The 27,647-nt window shown below is 40.9% G+C and overlaps 2 protein-coding genes across 10 annotated transcripts in view; one reads left to right on the plus strand and one right to left on the minus strand.

Annotated features, from left to right (window-relative positions):
- The window catches only part of MCC (MCC regulator of WNT signaling pathway), a 204,968-nt gene extending 191,550 nt beyond the window's left edge, over nucleotides 1-13,418 (plus strand). For 6 of the 7 annotated variants that reach the window (XM_083403790.1, XM_083403794.1, XM_083403791.1 and 3 more), the window contains 4 exons: nucleotides 186-392; nucleotides 709-806; nucleotides 7,926-8,048; nucleotides 9,043-13,418. In XM_083403790.1, coding sequence (XP_083259916.1) covers nucleotides 186-392; nucleotides 709-806; nucleotides 7,926-8,048; nucleotides 9,043-9,223 — 609 coding nt within the window. In that variant the 3' untranslated portion in view covers nucleotides 9,224-13,418. The remainder of the gene's footprint in view (nucleotides 1-185; nucleotides 393-708; nucleotides 807-7,925; nucleotides 8,049-9,042) is intronic. The other variant, XR_014503049.1, reaches the window with a different exon arrangement.
- Nucleotides 13,419-13,562: 144 nt separating this feature from the next.
- Nucleotides 13,563-27,647, minus strand: part of DCP2 (decapping mRNA 2) — a 28,919-nt gene continuing 14,834 nt past the window's right edge. For 2 of the 3 annotated variants that reach the window (XM_083404206.1, XM_083404204.1), the window contains 7 exons: nucleotides 26,659-26,811; nucleotides 25,510-25,622; nucleotides 25,266-25,376; nucleotides 21,262-21,394; nucleotides 20,871-20,972; nucleotides 20,178-20,229; nucleotides 13,563-18,718 (listed from right to left, as the gene is read on the minus strand). In XM_083404206.1, coding sequence (XP_083260332.1) covers nucleotides 18,561-18,718; nucleotides 20,178-20,229; nucleotides 20,871-20,972; nucleotides 21,262-21,394; nucleotides 25,266-25,376; nucleotides 25,510-25,622; nucleotides 26,659-26,811 — 822 coding nt within the window. In that variant the 3' untranslated portion in view covers nucleotides 13,563-18,560. Of the gene's footprint in view, nucleotides 18,719-19,090; nucleotides 19,203-20,177; nucleotides 20,230-20,870; nucleotides 20,973-21,261; nucleotides 21,395-25,265; nucleotides 25,377-25,509; nucleotides 25,623-26,658; nucleotides 26,812-27,647 lie in introns of those variants that run through there. The other variant, XM_083404205.1, reaches the window with a different exon arrangement.

Consider the following 27,647-nt stretch of genomic DNA (forward strand, 5'->3'; position numbering starts at 1 on the left):
CCCTAAAAACCTTGGCCCAGAAGACCCAGTGCCTTAGAAGGAAGAGGCCTGAGGGCACAAAGTATGGAATCCATTGCCCTTTATAGCCAAATATTAAGGAGCTGGCATTATCAGCTACTCTCTGAATGTTGCGCAGAACTGTGTGAAACTGCAGTCCACCATCATCTTCTGTGCTTCCCCACCAGGAGGAAATGGCAGAGCTGAAGGCACAGCTGTACCTGCTAGAAAAAGAGAAGAAGGCTCTGGAGCTGAAGCTGAGCAGCCGGGAAGCTCAAGAACAGGCATACCTGGTCCACATCGAGCACCTGAAATCGGAAGTGGAAGAACAAAAGGAGCAGAGGATGAGGTCCCTAAGCTCAGCTAGTAGCAGCAGCAAAGACAAGTCAAGTAAGGTGAGGTGCTGTCGTGGGTCTTCAGGTGAGAACTAATTAGAACCTCAAAGTCCTTAAGCAGTATTCCTGTGAATACCAGGGATCACTCACAGGGCAGGAGAGGAGGAGGGAAGACAGGTGCGTCTATGGGGAGCATAATCAGGTGTAGGGGGTATCAGTCAAGGAGTGAGAGTGCTATATGAATGGAAGCAACGTGAAAAGATGTAGGATGTGCTTGGGAGCAAATGGGGAATATGCAGCAAGAAGGTGTTGCAAATTATTGTAAACATGTCTCTGGGTTTCTTACGACCTCCACTTGCTATGCTTTATTTTTCAGGAATGCACAGATGGCACCACGGCATCTTTAACGCTAGCTGAGTTGAAACCCTACAGTGAAAGTGAACTGACTACAGAACTGGCAAATGCACTTAGGCGGTAAGCAAAATTTTCATGATATCGTTCGTTTGGGGCTTTAAATCATTCAGATACCAAGCGATCGCACTTCCTTGCCCCTCTGCGGTTTTCTAAGAATACCTTTTCCTCCTTTACTTTTCTTCGACGCTCATCAACATGGTCCCTTCAGGTTTCTTCAAGCCTCTAAAGATAGAGGGCTTAATTATTGCCGCTAATTCCCACATCACACATGAAAACCCTGAGGCACAAGAATAGCTGGCTGAGTTAATGAAAGACCCCAAGGGAGACACGTTGCAAATCTGGGAATAGCATTTCAATGTCATCTCCGTGACAATTAGACTTCCTGGTTCTGCATTAACAGTAGCACAAAAAATAACTGAAGACAAGGACTAGATCAACAGAGGGGTAACTGGACAAAGGTCCCCATCTCGTCCAGGAAGTGTGTAGGATTGCCCCAAACAGCCATCCCAGTTCAGGTACCACCCCTTCCAATTATTTTGTTCATTGGTTGAATAATAATGGAAAAGCATCTACTCATCTGCTCTTCTGTGCTGATTGAGCTATTTCTTAAACCACGAATAATACTACCTTTTAGAAAGTTCAAAAAGCAAATAGCTGAACGTTTTGTTTAGAAAACGTTGGAAGCCGGAAGGCAGACCTAGAGGCAATGCTGCTACCATTTGCTGGCAGTGCATCTGATAAACAATATCAAATAAAAGATGGAAGTTGTAGAACTGATTGACAAATTTAAAAGAAACAATTCACCCAGGCTTGAAAGCATTCACGCCAGAGGTTTCAAATTGCTGGGCTATTAAGTAAATTCCATAATGTATCACTGGAATCACTGACCTCAACTATTATCTGACCTGACACCAGTTGGTGTTTTTTTTTAATGGATCCAGGAAATTACCGACCCCATAAGCCTAACTTCCTTCCTAGCTAAATTGGTGCGGAGTGTTAAGGGTTAGACTTGTTAAACACTGAGTGAAGAAAGGCATAATGCAAAAAGAGGGCTCAAAGCATGTTCTTCAGCCCTGATGCTAGACCATCTTCATAAGCATGCAGTGTATCTATTGGCAAATGGAACTCTGGTACAAGCCCATCAGTTCTGTTGCTCCTGCATTTGCTAATGATGTTGCCTCAAGCTGGTCAAAATTAACAAAAGGCCCCATGACTGGGCTTCATCTGTTGCATGCTTAGGGCAACCTTTTACTGTCACAAGCATGGGATTTGCAGCATAACCCAATGCATGTTTACTCAGAAATAAGCTCCACTGTCTTTCAGGTAAACGTCCATAGGTTTGCAGCCTAAATATATCAAAGATCATTGCAATTATAGGATCAGTACCCGTCTTATGTACTTTTTAATATATTTAAATAAAGTGATTTTTTTCGTTAACGGAGATTTAGTCTAATCAGTGCAGTAGACAAAACAGCAAAAAAAAACCCCAGCCCTTTGTAAACTGCCCAGTGCTTCTCTTTAAACCCACTTTCCTGGGGTTTCAGGAGTAGTGCAGAGCTGCTTGCAAAGGGCTTTCAAACAGCCCTGCACTTTGCTATGAAGCTCCGACAACTGGGCCTTCAAAGTGCAGCATCACCTGACATCACTCTCTGCCAGGGGCTGGGAAGATTTAAGATCTGACCCACTGTCCAGAAAACCCACCCCTGGTCTAAGGTATGATATGTTACATGAGTCATTGAAAGCCTTGATTACCACTTTGTTCACTTGTCAGAGCAAGCAGGGTCCATCAGTTGCCCCGGCACTCTAGCAGATTATGTCATCGCTTCTGCTCTTTAAAAGAAAAGCTCGGGAGTTGCACTCCCTAGTGTTTCCCTAGCACCACAGACAACACTTTTCTGCAATGTGGTAAAATAAGTGAATATCATTGTATGGTGGTTTCCTGCGGTAGAAGTAAAGGCTTTCTGTGTATTTCAAAACATGTGATGTAGGATTGCTTTCCTATGTAGGAAAAATTACTGTTTGTTGGAGCCTTAAATGTCTATTCAGACACTCGTCCCTTTGAGGTTACTGCAGCTTATTTCCGGGGAAGAGGGGACAGGACTGCAGCCTTAAACTCTAGAATAAGTTCAGCACCGTTCCTTCTTGTAATGCTTACAGTGTGTTTTCCTTGCGACACGTAGACGGTGATCATTGGCTTCACAGACTCCCCCATTTTGCCTGTTGGCCTTCATCCTTAATAAATTCCCCAACAGGTCACGAGCACTCACAGCAGTTACTCCCCAGGGAAAAGGAAATGAGAGAAATGTCCTGTAGGGAACAATCATGCCCCGGGAAAGCAGAGGATGAGATGACCTAACAGAGGCTTTTTTGTGAGGGTGGGTTGACTCGGATTTCTAGGATTCTATGAAAAATGGATGAGAAGAAGGGAGAGATTCAAAAACTCTGCCAATCCTTTGAAACAGATAGGAGTAAATGTCTCCCCTCTCCATCTGCGACACGGGATTTTTTTGAGATAGAGACATTGTATTTTTTTGAAAAAAATTGCATCATACATGATTACTGAGTTTAGCAAGGAGAATACAGAGGTATTCAGATTTACTTCCCCAGTTCCAATCTGGAGCAGATAATTATTGACCAAAAGCCAGTCCACTTAAGGGTGAATGATGTGAACAATTGCATGAAGTGCAATGATTTCAGCTTAACTCCCTGTGGAATAGTATCTTAGGTCATCTATGCTGCTTGGCTAGCACAGACTCGTGACAACCTCAGCAGCAAGACCAATAAGTCATGGAAATCCGGCTTCTATACTGGACATTCAACAGAGTAGGAAGCAGTAGTGTCGCCAATAGCTTAGAAATCCCTATGTTTAAAAGGTTAAATTCTGACTCTTGAGATTTTACTGCTACTGCTTTTCATTGATGGCATTATAAAGGTAAAGGGACCTCTGACCATTAGGTCCAGTCGGGGCCAACTCTGGGGTTGCGGCGCTCATCTCACTTTATTGGCCGAGGGAGCCGGCGTACAGCTTCCGGGTCATGTGGCCAGCATGACTAAGCCGCTTCTGGCGAACCAGAGCAGCGCACGGAAACGCCGTTTACCTTCCCGCCAGAGTGGTACCTATTTTTCTACTTGCACTGGTGTGCTTTCGAACTGCTAGGTTGGCAGGAGCAGGGACCAAGCAACGGGAGCTCACCCCGTCGTGGGGATTTGAACCGCCGACCTTCCATTATATCCGGCCCCAAAACTACACACACCTCTTATTCCTACTTAAAACAGCCATGTGGAGTAGATTGTTAACTTCATTTTGCCAACTGCAAAAAAAAACAACTGATGATAGTGGCTCATTTACAGTAAACCAGTGAGCTGTAAATCAGCAGTGTGGCGCATCAGGCCTGGGTGTCAAAAATACAGGCTCAGATCCACTCTCAGTAACCTTGCATAGCTCTCACACAAATCAGCTCTACCTTATCAGGCTAAAATTCCTCTGAGAAGTCTGGGGTACAAAAGTAGCCAATAATAAAAAGCAGCTGTCTGCTGCACCACAGTGGCTTGCTATAATACATTATTTTCAGTTTAATGGTGGTTGTCTGGTCCTTTTCCTTCTCAGCAGAATGGGCTTTATTGGGTGTGTGTTTGCTGTTTTGCTCTAGTGATGCTGGCAAAAACTGGTCTAGGCTGGTGAAGCTCCTCTGTTATAAGACACAGCCATTCTAATAATGGGCCGCAGAACAAAAATCTTTGTATGTGCCTCTTTTAAAAGCACAAGCATTTTGCGGGGATTAGGACCTGTTCCGTTGCTTTTCAGGAAGACAATTGATTTTGATGAGCTTGGTCCTCTCTTGGATACCGGAAATGCTTGAAGAAGCAAAACCAAAATGAAATACAGTACTGTACTGCAAACATACAATGCCCAATTAAAAAGTGATAGCAAAAATTAGACTGCAGTAGTTACACACAGATGCCAACTCAGATTGTGTATTAAAGCAAGCCCATTGCTCCTCCCAAAGCATTGTGCTCACAGCTTCTTGCCAGCATTTATTCCACACTTCGCTCTTCCCATGACCTAATTACCATCTACATTAAACAGTGGGGGCTCTGCTACAGTTCAGTGCCAAATCCTGAGACAGATTGTAACATAGAGCACTTCTGATAATGACGTGGCCATCTGCAGGGTACAGGGATTCCTGCCTTTTCATTAACCCCATCTTTCTTCAACCTTTCCTTAGTCAAAGGGGATCCCTAACCTATTGAGAGTTGAGATGTGTCATACCTTTCTTTGAAAATGCCCATATGCTAATAAAAGGCCACCGCATTTTTGCATAACTGCAAAATAGCACAGGCTCTCTAAACCAGGACAATATGTCACATTTCAGCAAATGATTGAATTTACCCGTTATCTGGCTTTGAAAAATATATGTTTGCATTACTGAATTTGTAGGGAGGGGGGAGGAATGTTTGAGAAACACCTTCCAGAAAAGCGGGCATACTTCACAGAATTTTGCAGATTTCTTTCGGCTATCATGAGAATACTTTTGCAATGGATGTTTGGGGCTGGGGAGAGAAATATATTCTTTGACACCATACTTTGATGCCCAAACCATGTCCTGATGGTGAAATACACTCTCGCTAATGTCTTAGCTGTACAGTGTGATTTAAGTTTTATTTAGGAAAACAGAAATGCAAAGCACTTAGTTACATGAATCTACCATTAACAAAAGTGTATTCCCTTTATTGATGACTGAATAGCGGTTGTTCTGTAAGTATCAGCAACAGTATGAAAATGTTTTGTGGAATTGATGGTAGCTGATGCATCTTTGTGTTTGGTTTATATTGCCAGGCAGGAGATGAACCAGTGCTTAGGGGAGAAACTGTAGGTGGGACATGTTATTTGCATGCAGAATGGCCCAGGTTCAGACACTGGCATCCTCCAGGTAGGAAAGGCTCTTGTCTGAACTCTGGAGCGCTACTGCCAGTCAGAGCAAGATACTGAGCTCAGTAGTCCTGACTCACGCAGCACAACACAGGTTTGTCTGTTCAACAGCATTATTATAGTTGAACAATGCCTTATTGTTCCATGTTGCGTGTCACTACACAGAAAGGAATGATACGTCCATCACTCACGAAATTAAATTTGGTTGTTGCAATAGGGAGCTACAGAGCGAGTAACTTTTTTCCAAAGCAGGCAACAATTTGCCTTTAATCCAGGTTTGTGGTTTGCTGGAAAAATAGTTCCCCAAATCCATAATAGGTCAATATCTTTATTAAGCCGACAAAAAAAAAGAGAGACAAAATATCAAGCAATCTTTGACATTCTCCAGGATACTTCTTTAGGCGGAGCGTTATGCAAAGCTGGGATGGGAAAGTAAAAAGGCCAGCTTGCATCTTAAAAGCATAAAGACTGCAAAGGTAGTCTTTATTCTTAAATAAAGAATATTCTTAAGAGTGTGGGAAGAGGTATCAAATTTCATATGTTATGCAACTCTCCTCGGTGCTATGCATTTTGCAGGTTATATCTAAGATGATTCCCAGTGGCTGATTTTTGAAAATATAAAAACCAGCTGTTCTCTGCATCTGGAAAGAGTACTTTATAAAATACATGTTGTTGATTCCATGTGTTTGGGTAAAAAGCTATTATTATGAAAATTTGAATGGGACTCAGAAAGCAGCAAATCTTGGGTCTGCTGCACTCCTTGCAGCTTCATGTATATCTTCTAGCTTCTGTTCTATAGAAAGGAACTTGAAGATCAGTGGAACCCAGGTCCTGAGGGTATTAGATCTTGTAGCTCACTAACTGATAATATTGTTGGACTCAAACTCTCAGCAACCTCAGCCAGCATGGCCATTTGTCAGGGATGAAGGGTATTGTAGTTCAACAGGTTAGCTATTCCTCATAAAGAAAGCTTCTCTCTTAAGGAGGCACAAATATTCATCCAAATGTGTTTTGATTGCCATGCGCAGTTTTAAGAAACTGAAATTTCTCCCAGGTGGTTAGGACACAATTGTTTAGATATTTTTCACATATGACACAAAGCTGCCTCTTTGTCTATCTTACTATTTATTATCTTGCCAATTGAGGCCCACTGCCATAGCTATATGTTTAGCAAGTTGACTAGTGATGACTATTTTAAGTGCATTTCCAGCACATCTTTTTTTGCTGAACTCTCGACTTTAAAAAGCATGTTTGGTCACACTTCCTGACAGAGTGGGACAGTGCCACCTACAGGCCAGTCTAGGACTATGCGCTAATTAAACTCTCCCCACTGGCTTGTTTTATAGGTTGCAGTAAGCCATGTTGATTGTGCTTGCACAAACTTCATTTCTCATCTGCTTCAAAGTGGCACCAGTCTCTGAGACTTTCTGCAGTGTTGCTGAGTGCCTGGAAGCCATTCCACATATCTCACTTGTCAAGGGGAAAGAGAATACTTTTCGTAGCTCCCAGGCTTAGAACCATTTCCTCCTCTGCAAAAATGAGAGGTTGCCTTATCTTAGAGAAACCATATGAGAGCCCTTATTCTGAATGCCAATTTCAAACTTTTCACAAGCTAAATTGTGTGACGAAAACACAAGTTAAAGCTAGAACGATGATAAAGAATTCTTAAGTGCCTTTTTGTCTCTGCAGAACAGCAAAATAGACTTGATTGTACTGATCACATCTGAGATGCTTTTACCTTGGGGTTGGCTCTTGTTAAAGAGATCTAGAAGAGACCTTCTTATGAATGCTTCACTTTAGACCCAGCTACTGCAGCTTCTCGTATTGTAGGGCTAACGTGCAAAGACTTGGATCACACAGGAGAAAACTGTGTGGTGGCTCCTTTACACAACGTCAGCCCTTGGGAGGGTTAACACAAGTGTGCGAAGTAAGTGCCCTTGTGGCTCCTTGACTCCAAGAGTTACACAACAGCAGCAACTTCCAGTTGTGTATATGCATTCCCTACCAGTGATTTTGAACTATTTATTCATTTATAAAACTCAAGGTGCCATACACAAATCTCACCCACCCCACCCCATTTTATCTTCACAACCACCCCATGAAGGATATAGGTTGAGAGTCTGTATCTGGACCAAGGTTACCCCTTCGTGGTCCTAATCCTCCACTTTCAACCACTACACCACGCTGGGTCTACTCATCCTTCATGCGTAAATGTGTAGTGATAAATAACTGCGCTTTGTGCTTTTCAGAGAAAAGAAGCTGAAAGGCAGAGTGCAGGAGTTGGTGAGTGCCTTAGAAAGACTGACAAAGAGCAGCGAAATCCGGCACCAGCAGTCTGCAGAGTTCGTCAATGACTTGAAAAGAGCAAACAGGTAAAGGATCTCGCCTACCCCTGGCCAAATGGCAGTACACACTAGAATCCTAGAATTGTAGCTGGAAGGGACCCCTGTCATCTGGTCCATGCAGGAATCTCAACTAAATTATGTGTGACCCTGAACTGGAACTATTTAGGCGCCAGAGTGGAGCATGCTCTAGTTATCTCCCGCTTGGACTACTGCAATGCGCTCTATGTGGGGCTACCTTTGAAGGTGACTCGGAAACTGCAATTAATCCAGAATGCGGGAGCTAGACTGGTGACTGGGAGTGGCCATGTAACACTGGTCCTGAAAGACCTTGATTTGCTCCTAGTACGTTTCTGAGCACAATTCAAAGTGTTGGTGCTGACCTTTAAAGCCCTAAACGGCCTCGGTCCAGTATACCTGAAGGAGCGTCTCCACCCCCATCATCCAGCCCAGACACTGAGGTCCAGCGCCGAGGGCCTTCTGGCTGTGAGAAGTGAGGTTACAGGGAACCAGGCGGAGGGTCTTCTCGGTAGTGGCGCCTGCCCTGTGGAACGCCCTCCCAGCAGATGTCAAGGCAATAAACAACTATTTACTTTTAAAAGACAGCTGAAGGCGGCCCTGTTAGAGAAGTTTGTAATGTCTGACACTGTATTGTTTTTAATATTCAGTGGGAAGGCGCCCAGAGTGGCTGGGGAAATAATAAATAATAAATTATTATTTTTTTATTATTTATGTTTGAAACTCGTGTTTATTGTGAACCACCTTGAGTGAAAGTTAACATAAAAGCAGTATGCAAACAAAGCAACTAACTGTACTCTTAAGCAGACGACAGCTTTGCATCTATGCCCCCAGACGCAATGAAAACTGTAAAATCGTCTGCCCACTTAATAAAAGTTGCACGAGCAACTGGGGTTGGAAGTGGGGAAGATGCTATCCAGAAAATAAGATATCTGTATCTAAGATGTGGATTTGAGATTCTCACATGAAATACCCCAGAATGACATGTTGCTGCTTGTTCCAACAGTAACCTTGTGGCTGCCTATGAGAAAGCAAAGAAGAAGCATCAAAACAAGCTGAAGAAACTGGAATCCCAAATGATGGCGATGGTTGAAAGGCACGAGACGCAAGTGAGAATGCTCAAACAAAGAATTGCCTTGCTGGAAGAGGAGAACTCGAGGCCCCATACCAATGAAACGTCACTTTAAGTAGAGGGGAAGGTTTTTATTTTATTTTTAATTTTGAAAAGAATCCATGTGCGTTGCATATTTGTCTCTTGGAAAGACTCACACAGGTGGTGAACACACAGGCAGATCTGGGAGAGGTGGAGGTCAGTGCCTCAAAAAGAGGAGTTATGACTTTGGCAATATATAGCCATCTGGAGGAGCCAAAAATTTAAGTGAGGCTTTGGGTGGCTCTGCATATCAGACAGTGCCTGATGGTTAATGTATCCTTTTATCAAGGTTCTATGTAATTTTTTTATTCACAAAATTTCCCTTTTTCTTCCTCCAAATTGTTACAGTCACGAACACTCTACTGTTCTTATGCATCAAGAACGTTTGTCTGAGTCCCCTGCATTTTTTGAGGGAATGTTTAAAGGCCGTGGGACAGGCAGCTTTCATTTGAATGGATAGCAATTCTCTATCCCATCCCCTCTAGCTCCTTCTCTCCAGAAAAATGCTCAGACACTTAACTAAGGGGAGAGCCAGACATTTATTTGTAGGTGGCCTCTGGCCACAGATTAAGCCCAGGCAAACATTACCATAGCCCTGCAAGACACATCTAAGGAAGCAGCATTGTGACTCATTCCTCTCCAGGAGACTGGAGCCAACCAGCTCTGCATGCGTTGCAGCTAGTGCTGCCAAGTGAGATTTTAAAAGGGGAGTAGTATTTCAAAAGGAAGAGGCAATTCAGAGGAGCTTTGAATATGCTGACGCAGTGCCTGACACCCTCCATCTAACAGGAGGGTGCTATGCCGTTTCAACCTCTCTTCTAGACATACCAGCAGCAGAATCAAAGAAGGCAATATCCAACTGTTTTTCCGATCCAGGTAGAGATGGTACAAAATTGTACACCCCCCCCCCTAAAATGGGAGTAGATGCAGTTGCTGTACAGTGTCAGAATAATCAAATCAAGTTCCGAGGCTGAACGTGGTTTAGGTTGTAAGGAATGTGCCTAATCAAATGAATGTAGGGTGCTGCTCCCTGAAAAGCTGGATGAAGTCACTTGCAAACGTGTTACGATGATGCTAGTTTGGCCCTGTAAAACTCATCGTTATCAGTGGGAGTGCAGCAGGTTGCCTTAGTCAGTTCTTTGTATAACTTTTAAATCTTTAATATTCTAGCCTCTGTTCTTCTCTAGACATAAACACAGCAATAACTAATTGGTGGCAGGAAGAGGGAGTCTAGGCAAACATTCTGGGAAAGAGGAGTGTCTCAGTCGTGGCACAAGCAACTCTATGGTGCCTTGCTCTTTTATACCTCCCCCCCCCCCGAACTGATTCTCTAAGCAGCCAACAGTCCCAAGTTCTTCCACATAATTTCACTCTAGCTGATCATATGTGCTTTTCTGGTTAGGTTTTGGGATTTCTGCTGCAGTCTCTCTTCTGTGTTGTGGTATTTTACCTGCTCAAACTAAGGAGGTGAAATGTCCAGGTGCGTCTACAGCAGTGGTGGCCAAACTTGGCCCTCCAGCTGTTTTTGGACTACAACTCTCATCATCCCTAGCTAACAGGACCAGTGGTCAGGGATGATGGGAATTGTAGTCCCAAAACAGCTGGAGGGTCAATTTTGGCCACTACTGCTCTATGGGGTGTTTTGTCTGTCTGTATTTTTAAGGTTTAGCATTCAGGAAGAGGGCAAATATGTGAAAATTAATGTTAAGTAATGCATGTTTAACTCTCAGTTTACCTGATTTGTTGTCTGTCTTTCTGCTGCATTGTTGTTTTCCGATATAGCACATCTATCCATTTGGCAAGCTGTATAGTAGGCGGACAATTTTGGTCATCTTTTGCCCTTCATCCTAATTGGCTTTCTTAAGCAAAATTCAGTTTACAAGCAGACTATGTTAATGTTTCTCCAAATGAATTAATGCCATCCTAAATTAAGATTTGGAGAGGACAAGGTATAACACTTAATTCCAGTCCAAGGAGGCCTTGGTTATCCAACTCCAGGGGGAAAGACCTTCCAGCTATGGCCACTGCTACCCAAACTGGACCTTCTGGCCCAGGAGCAACTCCTTCACCTTAGCATGTTTAAAGGATAAGCAGTGACATCTTCAAGGTAGATGTGACCTGTATTGTCTAGAATAAGATGATGCAGGCCACAGCTTCTGTGAATAAGATCTGTTGAATGAGTTGATGGTGAAGGAGCAATAGAATCTCGGTGGATTTCAATTCAGGTCTTCAGAGTATCAAGAAATACTCTTAAAAGTATTTCTTTAGATCATCTGCAAAGAAGCCCAAAACTTTTTCCGTCCACCATCTACACAGTATGGGGCACCTTTTTTAAACTCTCCCACTAACCAGTTTTCTTACGTTCAGTGCTCAAACATCTTACAGAACCAGCCTTTCTGATTAAAGAAGCTATGCGGTTCATGGGGGGGGGGGTCAGCTCAGCTGACCTGAATGCCTCCTGGAAGATACATGCAGTGCTTCCCACCTGCACCTTTACCAGGTATTTATAGAATGCATACATTCCTCTGCAGTCCTGAAGGATGTTTGTTTTGTATTATATTAGAGGCACTGCTTTGCTACGAATCCTGATGGATATTTCAAGGACTCTGAGCACATATAAAAGAGCACCAAGACTCCCTTCTGTCCCACCCTTTAAGATTTTCTTAGCTTTGTCCCCCACCAATTCAATGGGGCATGTTCTAGGTTTTCATAAGACAACTTTCCTATTTTACATGTTCCAGCTTTAAAGTAAAACATCTGTCCCCAATGTGCTATGCACCAATTGTTTATTGGACTAAGACTGCTGCCCTAACTCTGGTTTTATACATTAAATGCCCAGAGCTTGAGCCACGGTTATTAGGTAACCACTACCTTAAAAGTTTTAATTCTTGATTTCTGGTGCAAATGGGCAGCACCTTCTCATCTAACTAACCAATAACTGTGATAAACCATATCTATCCTTCCTGCAGGATTGACTGCATTCATGCATGTGTGCTGTACTCACCAATTTCACTTGCAGGGAGTGAGCTGTGTTTCGATAACCAGAACTGTCTGCTTTACCAAAATTCATTACAGTCATACCTTGGTTCTCAAACGCCGCAAACCCGGAAGTGAGTGTTCCGGTTTGTGAATGTTTTTTGGAAGCTGAACATCCAATGCGGCTTCCGATTGAGTGCAGGAAGCTCAACGAACTTCCGAAACTGATTCTCTTCGAAAACCAATCTACAACTGTACTTGGTTTGGGCAAAGTGGTGGGAAACCGTCCCACCCCACCACCAAGACACTTAAGTTAGAGGTTATTGGCAGGAAAATACAGATCCATTATTTTTTGGTACAATATTGCAGGAATGTTACTTTAAAGCACTTGTGTGGAACAGCAATTTATGAGTTCTCGAACAACATTTTTGTGAGTATGTTATGAACCTTCTGCAGGAGGGGTGGTCTATTAAATTTAAGCTTTGGTATGTTTCTGTGGTGGGAAGGGGTTCTCCTGTATATCAGATGCTTCCTTCAACAAGCAGTCACTTCATCACAGGGAACATAATCAGCAGCTAGAATGATTAAAAAAAAGCAGACACGGGCTACTGCCAGTATACAGTTCAAGGTGTTTAGGTTGAAAGCAAAAATCTGTCACTGCTACTCAAGACGAAATACCAAAAATTCAGTTATGCAACTGTTTTAAAAACCATCTCTGTGCCCAAGACCTCAGGCAGACCTGACGTGTATGGGTGCTGTGTATTGTCATGCTAAACAAAACTTCCAGAACTATCCATTCCATTGTTACACGGAAGTGATTGTTTTAATGACAAATCTAGTCAATTATTCAGTCCTTTTCGTCTAAATGTGACACGTTGAGTTGTATTATAACAGGTTTCTAGAAGTCGATGAGTTTGTCATATGTTGCATGGAACATGTTCTAAACCTGTTATTTTCCGGTTAAGGTATAAAAAAACTTTTACACCAGCTTGAATGTACTGTTAGTTATTTACAAAGAACATAAAATTTTGCATTAAATGTCAGTATTGCTTTGCTGTTTATATTTGCATTTTTCATGGAAAACTACAATTTTAATTGATTTCCCAACAGTTTTAGTTCCTTAGCTGCTGTAAAATAGCTACTTTGTTTTATTTGATATAGACTTGTACAAACTGCATTTATTTATACAGAGGCATTTATAATACTTTTACAAATGTTCTTATATTCTGAATAAATTTCTAATGCAAATATCATTACGCCTTCTGGCATGGCCTTTTCTCTTTTTTATCAAAGGTTATAGAGTCACTTCTTCTGGACAGGGAAATGCTTTCCTGGTTCTTATTTTATATATCATTGTGTAAACCCTTCTCAGTGCTTGCACAATAAAGAGCTTTCAATTTGTTTATATGAAAACATGAAAATTAACTGTTTTAATGGCAAATGGATGAATGTACACAACTCACATGACAATTCTTTTATGCTCTGTTTTCATGTTTTGTGGGCTCCAAGTGCAATTCTACAAATTTTCAGAAAAATGCTTTCTCTTGACAATTCACACACTGATACCTAGGGGCAACAACACCAGTTCCAATGTTTTATACATCAGTATTATAGGCATGACCCAGCTGTATTTTGCAGTTCAGAACAATAATCACATTTCAAGTTTACAAGTTATCCAGAAGTCCAAAACTTACTAGTAAGCATTTTTATAATATAAAAGCAGTAATAAGTAAAATCAAATTGCTCAATGAACATAAAAATAACACATTAGCTTACTTAGCACCTAACAGTGTACTTTTTTTAATAGACCAATCTCAAACCATGTTAACTTAGTGAAAAAGTAACCTATATTACCTAGCCTATAACAAATAAAGCAATACATACCTATCCCGTGCTCTCCGCCTCTCACAAGTTATGAAGAACGACTTGTTATTATCTCTTCTTTAAAGCTAGGCTGCAAATCACTGTACATTAAAGTATTTTGAAATAACACAAGTTGTCAGATTAGGTGATTGCCGAATGCACACCTCCTCCTATCAAAAGCACACCCTTCTGTAGCAATGCCATTTTTCACAAAACATAGCAGTGAACAATCCTACTGTTTAAACACACATTTTCAATCTGTTAAAGTAAAATTTATTTCAGAGAACGTTTAGTTTCATTAAATTGTTCAGCTTGAAATAATAAACCAATTTTGGGCAAGAACAAGCCTGTGGTTGAATACTGTGGCTACAGCCATTATGAAAGGTAGCATCATTGATCCTTTATATAAAATATTTGTAGTTGTAGAAATATATTGTAAAATGTACATTCCTTTCTTGATGCGATCTATGCTTCATTAATGACACAAATTAAATGTCACTTTTTTATAACATTGGTCCATTCAATCAACTCATTTCAAACAACAACCTGTACATCATTTCCAAGCACAGTTCTAATAGTTATACCACAGCTACAGGTTTCATTATGTTATTTAAACCACAGCAGCAAGAATCTAAAGAGCTGCTTTTGTAGAGCGCAACAAGATTGTTTTTCACTTCTCCCATTTTAAAAGCAGTTATTTGTTACATACCAAAAAATGCTACTGCTTAAATGAAAAAAAGGGGAGTGGAAGGGGAGAAATCAGTTTCAAGCCTACTAAAATACACAAATGCACAGAATGGGCCATGTGGCTCCTTGGATCATTGTCAAAAAAGATTAAATATTTATTTTAAAAACTGGTTGAAGAGTTCAAAACCAGACAGGACATTAGGATTTTCGTGATCCTGACAATAACAAATTAAAGAGTTTATTTTTTCCATTGTTCTTATCAAAAATAAAAGCAACCATAAATGCATGCTGAATATATATGCATACAAGCCATATTGCATCAGTCAGTGCTTACTGCAAAAAGTAAGGTTTTAAGCCTATTTATCTTTCCCTTTGTGAAAAAGATATAGCTACATATGTTCAAAGAGTAGACCAAGATTTCAGTTATAGCTAACTTTCCTGTAAGGATGCCTTCACAGTGCACAGTAAATTATTGTCACATGTAAGCACTCTAGTGTAAGGAACTGTGAGCAAGAACATCTGAATTGCACGTTTCACAATTAGGAACTACCATAACAGCTATGCTCAGACTTCTTGGGCTGCAGAGGAACATGCATAACCTCTGCATGACCGGCTAAGAAAAACTCACAAGCTGCCGGACTCAGAACATTTGCAACTCACAGTTCCGTTTCAGATGGGACAGAAATGGAAGGAACAGGGAGAGGCACCAGCTTTCAAATACCAAGCTTCATGTCAGAAGCTGCTCTAAGGACCCTTGCATAAATCGCCAGCACTAGTATGGGCCACTCTGCAAAATTCTGCTGTGCTTTTCCTGCAACCAACCATGCAAAACAGCCCCAAAATTCAACTAAAATCTATATTTTTGCCACAGCTGTATACCAGTATTTAGTACTACAATTCTGCAAAGCAAACTGCTAACCTTAGCACTCAAATATTTGAGCTTAAAGGCTACCTTAACCCTTGGAAAAGTGAAGTGCAGCTAAATGTGAAAACTGCTCCTTTCTCCTCAATTCTGCTTTCTCAAGCTCAGATATTGAATACAAAGCTTTCAATAGCACACAAGTCTAGCAGAAACCACAGACTTCATGAGCCACCAAAAACAAAACAGAGTAGCTATAAATCAAAGCTTCACTAAGCAACTCACAGACACACATACATTTATACAAAACCATTTTCCAAAAGCTCAGTATGCAGTCCCAAGGATCCTTTTTAAAGTCTTTTGTCTGCTGAGCATCCTTTGCTTCTGTAGCAGAAATAATTTGACCTCAAAAGGATCAGACAAGTAATGCAATTAGGTGCAGCACAGAGAGGAGTTTGTTGCATCTCCTCAAGCACATCAGACCAGCAGTCAACATTCAAGCAGTTTGATCTTTCTGCAAAGATTATCTCAAATCAATTCACATATCATTTATTCCCCCATCTTTTAAAATGCCCACAGAGAAACAAAAAGTCACAATTCCCAAATTGCCTTTTCTTCATTGTTTTACAGAAATCTATGTAAACCATATGCCTGGACTTTGGAATACACGCGTATAAAAAGATTCATTTAAACACTTTGCAAGCAAAACAAAAAAACTCATACCATACAAACAAATTAAAAGTAAACAACCTGAAATGTTCACAGTGCAGGACACCCAGGAATCCATAAAACAGTTATTTTCAGACACCCTTAATACATGATAATAAAATTAAGGAACACAAATTTATGAAACATGGTACCTTGTAAAAGTGAAAATTATTGCATATTTACCATGTTTACTTGCAACCCATTTTAAGGCTAGATTTAACAAACCAAGTTAGTCTTCTATAGCTTCTGGGAAGTTATCCATCAAGAAGCCTGACACTGTCTTTGCTAAAGAATTGCAAAATGGGAGCTACACTTTGTCTATCCAGACGTTAGGGCAGAACTTGCACACTCTGAACACAAAGCTGTTTCACTTTAGATGTTTTGTCTCACTGCTACTACAGTGATTTAAGTGTTTATCAGGAAGGAATTAATTTCATATCTGAAATTCACATAACTGTGCCAGAGTTCCGTGGTGTACCAAAAAGGAAGCAGCATAAAGAGTAATATTCCTGGGAAATCAAGCTACATATCAGAAGAAGATTGGCACAAGCAGTCTGAAAACGCAATTTGCCATGAACGAGAAGTTAGCAAGTTAGGCACTTTTATTGCTATAAAAAGTCAAACTGCACTAAATACTGACCAAAATTCCCCCCTCTAAATAGAGGTGGACAGGGGGGAAGTGGTGTCTCTGTCCATCACCAACCTTTCAACTGTCTTAACAGATTAGCAGATCCAGTGAATTTGCTGATTTGAATAAATTATGGATGTGGCTGGCAGGCATGTAACTACTCAGCAAATCTGTCACTCAGCAATATTTAAAATGGCCTGTAAATAAAACCTAATTTACTTGGAAGTTAATTTGAGTTTCTTTCCCAGGCAAAATGGACATTCACAAAGTTTATACTTTACTTGACAGTCCTTCAGCAAGGGAGATTATACAGATTTTGCAAGAGAAGAGGCACTGTGCAAAATAATAAATGGTTTACTCAGTTCCCAAACTTTAACCCAGGTAGGCTGGAAGTTTGGTTTTTGAAATCTCAAACACTTATTACAAGCTGTTCTACAGTGCCAAGGTAAAGGCAGGATATGGAGAGAAAGAGAGAGAAATTCAGCAGCAGCTCTGTAGGTAAGTTATATTCACAGTCATGCCTTCAGAACAATCATGGGACGTCATTTTGTAAACCATTCAAGATTTTTTTAGACTAAGCAATCTGTACATTTTGTTAAAATAAAAACTTAAATGCCTTTCTCTTGCACTCCTTGCTGCATTCTTGTTAAAATTGTTAAAACGTTAAAACTGTTGCAACTATTGTGTTGACACCAAACTCAATGTTGAACCAAAGATATTGGTCAAAATTATAACAGAATAGACCAGTACAATGACAAAACAAAACTCATTAGGCTGAATATCATGTGCTGTCCTGAACATGCTTTGAATTCTCTCCTTGCAGTACTTTAAAAAGGCTAGTTTACATTCTATACAGTAAAATTAACCCCCCCTAAATCCACATTTTAACATGCTGCATATTCAAACCAGTTGCTGTTACTCCAAAATGGCAGAAACAGCAAAATCAGACCAAGAAAACCAGGTTTACCATAGCTGAACACCACCACCCAATCCTACTGGAACTGGAGAGGAGGAGGGAGACAATCTCTGAGCAGAATTCAGCTTTTCATTATACCATTACCATTTTAAAACATGCCTTTATAAAGAACCTGGTACAGTGCAAAAGAGAATCAAACGGTTTCAAAAGCCAGAAGATCCGAGGGAGGAGGATCCTGAACTAGCAAAGAGAGAAATTTGCCTTTTAGCATACTAAGTCATAAAAGATCTAACTATATCCAGAATACAAAACAGGTGTGTCCTCAGAGGTTTCAGGCCAGTTGCCACCCTGTTGTGACATACTGGAAACCAAAGAATTATTGTACATCAGAGCAAATCTAAACACTTAAGAGGTTAGTATAGCACTAGGGCTAAATAAAATACTTCTCTGAAATCTAAACACACAGCAAAAAAAAATGCCCTCTAATGCATAGTTAGGAACTAGCAAATGAAACACTGGAAAGCATTTTTCCCCCTCTGCAGGTAAAAGCTATACTGCATTTAAAGTGCAACACTGTAATGGTGTCACTCCCATATTGCGATGAGAAGCCTTCCAGCCCATCACTAGGTCCCTGCATTGCTTTTAAACCTGAGAAAGGGTAAAGGCTGGATTTAAGAAACCTGCTCAGCTACTTTGCACCAGGTCTGTGGCAGACTTGTGCAAATGAACAACCATCAAAGGTCAAAACTTTTCATGATAGCGTCATGGTCAAACTTGAAGCTCAGAAAAGCTCGTGAGGAGAAAGTGAATTTGCAGTGGCCATTGCATGACCCTGATTGTCCATGTTCTAAGAGCTGGTCTTCATTGACACAACACATGTCATATGCTGCTTCTGGATTAAAAAAAAAGACAAAACAAATTATTGAGCAGCAGCAAGTGTCAGAAGTAGTCTTACTATTCAGATTAAAAAAGAACAGTGCATACAGATTACTAAAGAAAGTTTCAAATTATTTGGCCACTTATTCATTAAAAACTGTTAAGTTAAAACAGGTTTGCAGGAAAGAACACTTGGAACAATCTACATTTGAAGTGATTTATTTATAGCATTTATATACAGTGGTACCTCAGGTTACATACGCTTCAGGTTACATACACTTCAGGTTACAGACTCCGCTAACCCAGAAATAGTACCTCGGGTTAAGAACTTTGCTTCAGGATTAGAACAGAAATTGTGCTCCGGCGGCGCAGCAGCAGCAGGAGGCCCCATTAGCTAAAGCAGTGTTTCAGGTTAAGAACAGTTTCAGGTTAAGAACGGACCTCCGGAACAAATTAAGTACTTAACCCGAGGTACCACTGTACTGCCTTTTAGCCAAAGACTGTCAAAGAAATGTAGAAAAAAATCAGTAACATTTATATCTTCCTTCAACATACAGACATTTGTAGAACACAAGTGACTCTTGCATACGGCAGATAAACTGAATCAGGATGTGATCATGGGTCGAGGTTCAACATGTGACTTTCTGAACAACAGTAGTTCACATACAATTGGTCTCCACTACCAAAATCTCCCACATCCAAGCTATGAATTAAGACGTGTGGTTTTTACTTCAGTAGTTTAATAGGACCAAAAGGCCCAGTACCTACAAAGAATCAGGAGGTACTATTTCTTCTGCGGTTTGTGGTGTAGGGCTTCAGTGTGATAGGAACAATGGGAGGCTTTTAACTAAATAAAAAAACTAATTGCCACATTTGTGGTGCGGGGGTTCACTGGAATTGCAATACATGAGAAGGGTTAGATCTTCCCTTGGCAGCTGCATGAGAATTCCCCCCTTCCCCCACAAAGGGTTAGGATTTATCATAATGAAGTGGAGAAAATGTGTAGATGGTATGAAGGGTGGGGGAGAGTGTCCCATCCCCCAGTTAATAATTAACACTAGGGAAGTGTTTTTGGATGGGTGGGTGTATGTGTGAGAGAGGGAGGACTGGCTGTATGTATGTATGAGTGAGAGAGGGTTGGTGAAGAGACTCTCAAGATCACCACTACAAAGGTGGGTGACTCTGGCTTGGTCCACTACCAGCAAGCATCCCTTAAAACATGACCCCAAAGGAAATGCAGTTCTTGGGGGGCGGAGTTCTCTAGTTGCCAACTAAGATATGAAACCAGCATGTAATGTGTCCTAGTGAGCAAGCATAGCTGCACTCATGGCTAGTGCCTGGCCCTATATACCATGGTTAAGTGGCTTGTGATAGTTACAGCTGAACCAGGTGTCATGTGTTGCTTAAGATACAATGCACAGTGAAAAATAACCAGCAAAAGTGCTAACTTCAGAATGTAGCATACGCATACTTACCTGTTTCAAAATTATCTTGAAGTCTCCTGGGATGTAACTTCTTTTCACATTTCTGGTTAAGAAGATAACTGTATGAGTTTGAGTTTTGTATTAATTTTGAGTTTTGTTTTAAATGTATCTGGCAATGGATGAAGAGTGCAGAAGAGTCATGGGGCCAGCATGACTAAGCCGCTTCTGGCGAACCAGAGCAGTGCACGGAAACGCCGTTTACCTTCCCGCTGGAGCAGTACCTATTTATCTACTTGCACTTTGACGTTCTTTCGAACTGCTAGGTTGGTAGGAGTAGGGTCCGAGCAACAGGAGCTCACCCCGTCGCGGGGATTTGAACTGCCAGCCTTCTAATCAGCAAGTCCTAGGCTCTGTAGTTTAACCCACAGCGCCACCCGCGTCCCTTTTATTGTTATTATTACTTCTGGGCAAATCCAAATAGAGTTACGAGAGGACGCTCCCCCACTTCCTTTTTAATCTCAGCCAAAATCTGGGACAGGTCTCAAGAGCAGCAAAAGCCCAGAAGCTGACAGCGTCCAAACCAATGTTTTATCTGTCCACAACCTGTCTCATGCCGTGAGGGCACTGTGGGGGCACCTACAGCTCCAACTATCACTGCAATCTTCCTGATACCCTCTGTGATTCTACAGCACTGCTGACCGTTCAATGTTCTTTACACTTCTTATTTACCGTTAAACAACTTACCAAAGTTTGGTTCTGTTTAGCTGGCTGACTTTGCACTCCGTTAGTTTTCTTCTTTTGATTGGGAGTGTCTTGGTATTGCTTTCTACCATTGCTACGTGGGTTCTGAGCAAACCACCACACAAAGAAAAAGAAGGAACTGAAGTTAAAAATCCATGGCCTCATCCTGTATGCTTATGCATATATTAAACTGAATGAAATTTGATAACTATATTGCAGATGATTAAAGTACTGTGCATATGCTTAGTAATTCTCTGATTACCGTAATATATAAAATCTTATTCCCTTAAGACACAAGCTTGTGAAGTTAGAAAGTTAAAATGCCTCATGTACACAGAAAATCAAGTTTCACAGAATTTGAGCTGGCACAAAAATGTATTAAAAAGAAACTCACCTTTAGTTTTAACGCATCAGACGTCTCAAAATGATTGTTATATGGCTTCTGTTGCTGCAACTGCCTTTGTTTCGTCCACTGCTCTCCTGAAGGACCATCTGTAACCACTGGCTGGCTATAATGGAGTTTGGATCTAATCCATCAAAAAAAGGGGGGAGCTTGTTTAGAAAAGATCAACAGCTGATTATGATCACAACAGCTTTAACTCAAACTGCTTAGGTATTCCCTGCATGAGACTATATTTGCCAATTAACCATTGCGACAGTATGTTATAGATTTCCTCTTTAGGGCATTACTGCTTGTTTCAAAGGCACTGCAAAGCGGCGATTGCTGTTGACAAATGCATGATTCTCAGTCCACTCAGATTCATTGCTTGTCAATGCTTATAGTGACTAGGTACAATACGGTGCCGGGGGGGGGGTCACCTGCCTTAATAGCAATTAACAAAAAAAACACACCACTGCACTAGGAAAATTTCGTTGAGCAGCACTCATAAAATGATGCCAATGGATGTCAACTACAGTACATACCAAGTAATGAGAGATGCAGAGTATATTATTCAATTCATTATCTGCCCTTCACCAGCAGGTCCTGGGGCACTTATGGCCAATTCCACAATCTTTTCATCTCCACAAAGGTGGGACCAAATTAAAGGTAAAGGTAAAGAGACCCCTGACCATTAGCTCCAGTCGTGGCAGACTCTGGGGTTGCAGCGCTCATCTCACTTTATTGGCCAAGGGAGCCAGCGTACAGCTTCCGGGTCATGTGGCCAGCATGACTAAGCCGCTTCTGGCGAACCAGAGCAGCACACGGAAACGCCGTTTACCTTCCCGCCAGAGCAGTACCTATTTATCTACTTGCACTTTGATGTTCTTTCGAACTGCTAGGTTGGCAGGAGCAGGGACAGAGCAACGGGAGCTCACCCCATCACGGGGATTTGAACTGCCAACCTCTGATCGGCAAGTCCTAGGCTCTGTGGTTTAACCCACAGCGCCACCCGTGTCCCTGTGACCAAGTTAGGCTTGTGGAAATTTTACCATTATGTGCATTAGATTATTTTGCCACATCATCAGCAAATCACAGAAACATCCACATGTATCACAGAGGCAGACACATTGCTCCACTGTCCATACAAAAGTGTCCATTCTCATATGTCTGGAACCAAGGGGTGGTTTAAAGAAATGACAATGTGAGATTTACTGCAGATGTCTCTTTCCAATATGGAACTGTAAAGCCTGCATGTAAACATTGTTTGTTAAATTTGTGTCCCAGGGGAAAAGAAAGGGCCAGTGAACCAAAATGCCACATCACTGAATAACATTTTCCTGCAGTTCAATGCATTTATTGAATACCCACGATACAAGCATACAGCGGTACCTGGCAGTATTTTAAACTACTACACATTCATACATATTCAGCACTTGCAATGAACTGGAGGTGAACTTGCCTGTGGTTCTGTTTGATTTGTAGACTGCCATTTGATTCAGAATTCTGAAGGCATTTCATATGTCAGTTTACTAAACACCTGTTCAGTCGCCCCTAATTATTGGTACGGCAACTCAAGAATTTGCTGTTTTCAAAGACTTTCACTGATGTCTTGCCAAGCAACAAGCTATAACCAATCTTAATTTAGGTTGTAAAGACTGCAGTCCTATAGCCATAGAACTACCTAGTCCTTCTGTCTTAACAGTCCAACACATCCTTTCACTCTTCTTGATCCACACTGCTCAGTGGTCCAGAAAACTCCTGTCCCCTGAAATGACTCAGCCCTTGTTATTCCTTATGCCTCCCTTGCTCCCTTCAAAAGCTTCCTCAAAAAATTTCTGGAGGGTCTTTGGAACAATTCCCTAGTCCTGATACCCTACTGTAACTAGGCTGAAATATTGAAATAATGGCACTGTTTACGCCTTCCTCCATTTTCTTCCTTCTGCTTATGTTTGGACTGTAAGTCCTTCGGGGAAAGGACCAGCCAAATCTGTTCTAATTAAAGTACCACTTACATAGATGCCAAATGTATCAATACCACTGCTGTTGATAATGCTAATGATGAGATTTATGTACTCTCAGCATCCACATACACTTTCCCTGAGAATAAGCCCTTTGCATATACAGTGGAACCTCGGGTTACATACTGTCCTCCTTTTGAACGCTTTGGGTAATGAGCTCTGCTAACTCAGAAGTAGATGCTCCTGGTTGTGAACTTTGCCCCGGGATGCGAGCAGTAGTCACGCGGCGGCAGCGGGAGGCCCCATTAGCGAAAGCGCGCCTCATGTTAAGAACGGTTTCAGGTTAAGAACGGACCTTCAGAACGAATTAAGTTCGTAACCGGAGGTACCACTGTAATAGGTTTTACTTTGAGCTAAAAATGTATGGGATTGTACTGCAAGTCTTTTTTCCTCTAACATCTATACTGGTTAACACTACTGTAAAATAGAACATTGTTAATAGAACATTCCATCATTCTTTCGCTCCATTTAGGTGCTATGGACAATTCTTGGGGTGGCTTAATAATTGCACAAATGGCGGCTTCCTGTTTCCAGTGCACTCTCTCCCAACACCAATAACAATGGGGGAATTTCATTATCTGCATTTCTCTTTGGTTGAAAGAGGTACCAGGCTCTCACCTGCAGTTTGCCTGGCGATCTGGCACTCGCTTCCCCATGAAATGAGAGGGCAGGCAAAGGCCCTGGGTGCATGGAGCACTCTGGCTGCCGTGACACCCCCCCCATCCCATTCCTGGAAGCACAGGTTATCCTGTTAATTGGATTCTAATTGGAGTAAACTACAGGCACTGCCAGAGATGATGAGATAAGAAACTGCAAAAACCCAGCTACAAGGATGTAAAAGGTTTGGACTGAGAGATTTCATTTGGTGAAAGAGACAATGGAGGGAGGGGAGCCCAGAGTTTGCTTCTTTAAAGTTTTCCTCTACATTTATGATACGGCAAACCTCCCCAGGAATGAAAGTTTTATTAAAATATCTGCACAAGTGAGGACAGAAGAAATTGTAATATAATATGGAATTTAACAAAATAGGAACTGTGTGTGAGAGAGAAAGGAACTGGGGTGGGGGGGGGGGAATGCTATGCTTTGAAACCCAGAGCAAAATTCTCCCTAACCTCTATTATCCAAAGGAATGTATTGGAGATAATTGGCCTTAAATCAGCAGTAGGGAGCAAAGGAGTCTACCAGCTGCGGGAATAGAAGTTTTTGGATTAACTATCTGCAGTCTGGGTTCAGACCATTCTTCCTGGGCTGGAAAAATGGTGAAGACGGCTTGTTTACTAGAAGCGGAATCACGGGATGAAGCGATGCAGTGACTTTTGGAAACTGTGAGATAACAGCTTCTCTCGGGGCATGATGGGGACCATCAACAGGAATGAAGGCTACATCATATATGGATGGGAAAACATCAAAGAGAAAAACTGTCACACAGAGGAAAGAATAAGGATTACAGCTAAAGTTCCTCACTTGAAACTTTATAAATTTTCTATTATACCAACACAAATAGAAATCACAAGATTGTAGCTGTTATACAGGGGATTATTATATCTGAATGGAAATTATTAAAATTTCAGAACGCAGAAAAAATGTAGAAAAATCAACTCATCAACTCTAGCATGCAAGGGGGCCAATTTAATTAAATCATATAATTTGACAGTTGAATAATTGGCATTAATAATTGTATTAATTGGATAAAATTGGTATTGTTATAATGAAGCTGCTATTGGAACAATATTGGAAAATCAATAAAAAAATAATTAAAAAATAATGCACAAATGGAACAAATCCCACTCACACAATGGGAGTTCCTCCTTCTCCCCTATACATGCCCCACACCAATCCCAAATTGACTTCAGAGGGTTAGGGGAACCTCAGAACAGATTTAGGGGTCAAGAGGGAGAGAATGTTTCATCTGCACAAGGAAATATCACTTATTTCATTAAAATTATATATAATGGCTATAAGGTTACTGGTAGATTTCAAACTGAGATAGATTGTTACCTCATTTTTTCCACGTTGGGTTTAGGTGGTGTGCTACTACTAGTTGATGAGAATCCATTGTCACTATCAGAAGAATCTCCATACCGTCGAGAAAGCCAGTCTCTCAGTGGTCTGTGGAGAAGGTAATATTGGGTCAGCAACATCCAGCTTCTTAGGGGAAATTTTAGAACACAAAAATAAAAATTTCCTCAACACAGAAGTGAAATATAAAGGACTGTTTTTCTCTCTCTCGTCCTGAACGCACCTGATGAAGGGAATGGCCATGAAAAACTTGTTAGGTGCCAAACCCAACTTGGACTTCGGAGTCATATCATTTCTATGGCAAGGCAATTTGTCAATTGAGAACCATTCAATGTTCTGAAACACAGAAAAGAGATTCCTTATATTACACATAAATAATGGACAGGGATAACAATCTGAAATAACATTGCACCTAGTCAGGAAACAGCATGCTTTGCCATCACTAGAAAATGACTGATTAAAATTCAGTTCTGTATGTTGCACACCCACCTACAACAGAAAACTCAGAATATCCCCCCCTCAACTGCCAAAAAATGCTAAATGAACTGCAATTTCTTCCTGGATGTTGATCTGGTTCAAACATAACACTAAACCATGGTTAGTGTTAATTGTAGATAATGTTAACCATAATTAGTAAGCCATGGTTAAAGCTGAGGTGTCTGGCAGACAAACTTTGGTTTAGTACATCACAGAATAGAGAGCAGTTAAGCCTTAAGAGCAGTCATGATTTTGTTGCCACTCTTCACCCAGGGTTCTGTAGTTTTTGGACCATGAAGGCATCTTAACCATGGTTAAGGACATCCAGATTTACACATAACACTAAGTTATGGTAATTGTTAACTAAGGTTTATAAACCAACTACAAAACTTGTTTAACTGGCAACCTTTATCCTTAGGTAATAAAAGTTAAGCTGAAAGGCTTGGTTCATACATAATGCCAGGTCGTGGTTTAGTGTTATGTGCAAACCAAACCATTTAGACTACAGATCACCCCTAATATGCATGTTGCCTTTGACCCGCTTCTATGTTCTTTGCCTACAGTTTTCAAACAGTGCAAAGTGCCTATGGAATCAGGTTCCCCGCAACCCCAGGGCTTGGACTTCATGAAGTAGGCCTGATGAGCAATGGATGTTAAAAATGGGGCATACAAGTAATATATCATGATAAAACAGCATGCATTTGCTGTTGCAATCTGAATACTTCCATGTGACTCTAACAAACAAGACAACAATATGATGCTGGTGTCCTGCATACCAGAATGGTGCACTGGAGAATGGTCCACTGCTTTAGTCCTGCATAAATCATTATTTTCTCAATACCCAATAATTTGATCAGACCTTACAAAAAAAACACACACATGTAAGTCTATTTACCCGAATCTCTCTCCTTGTTTTGGGATTAAATTTTGTGTCCTTTGGAATTCCTGGAATGATGTACAAGCGTGCCAGCTGATCATTTATTCGCAATTCAATATAGTCATCTTTATTGATGTAATCTTTTATATCAAAACCAGTTTCTTCAAATACCTGAAAATACACAGGCCAGAGTAAAAAATTGCATTTGCATTTTAGCTGCTATGTAACTAGTTATTTCACTTTATAGCTCAAAGTAATGAAAAATTTGACTAATACTTTTCACTTGGGGAACTATATGTGAGTGAAAATGCAAGCTCTTCACTACAGCTTTAAAAAGAGATTCTTTTAAAAATCAAACATACACTGCAAAGCTATCCAAAAATATTCAACAATCTCTACAACAAGTTTTGACAAATAAAAAACTTTATAATAGGCTAATTGCACATCTTATAAATATATTGAAGAGCCCAAAATGAAAAGAGTAGGTGGATCCTTTCTCAATTTTAGAAAACTATTTATTACAGATATTTCTATACTGCTTTATATGCATGCATCTCAAAGCATTTTCTCAATGCAAGACACAATTTAGAGAAATTTGATGCTTCCAGTAGCTTCCAGTTTCTCTGAATCATCCACTATTATTAATGCTATCCCCTTCAGCAGACTTTAAACTGTTTCTGGGAATCCTGTACATCCTTAGAAGCTCATCAGGGTTTCCTCTATGAAATCAATGCTAGCAAACAAGCATCCTTGAAAGACAGTTTGTTCACAGCCACCTTCTCTTGAAGTGTGCAGGAAAGCACTGAATATGTTCTAGGTCATACCCTTCATGCTCACTGGGAAAACCCTGCACAAAAAGAACTTCTAAGCTCTCTGCCTTGTTTTCAGGCTTTTGGAGTATACTGTGAGATCTTAAAAGCTCTCTGCCTTGCTTGGGGTGAGGTGAGGTAGGGGGTAAGACTCATACGGCACTGGTTGGGTCAGGAAAGCTGAAATTACACATGCTG

The sequence above is a fragment of the Podarcis tiliguerta genome (genome assembly GCF_965153285.1).
Source record: "Podarcis tiliguerta genome assembly, chromosome: 11".
NCBI lineage: Eukaryota > Metazoa > Chordata > Lepidosauria > Squamata > Lacertidae > Podarcis > Podarcis tiliguerta.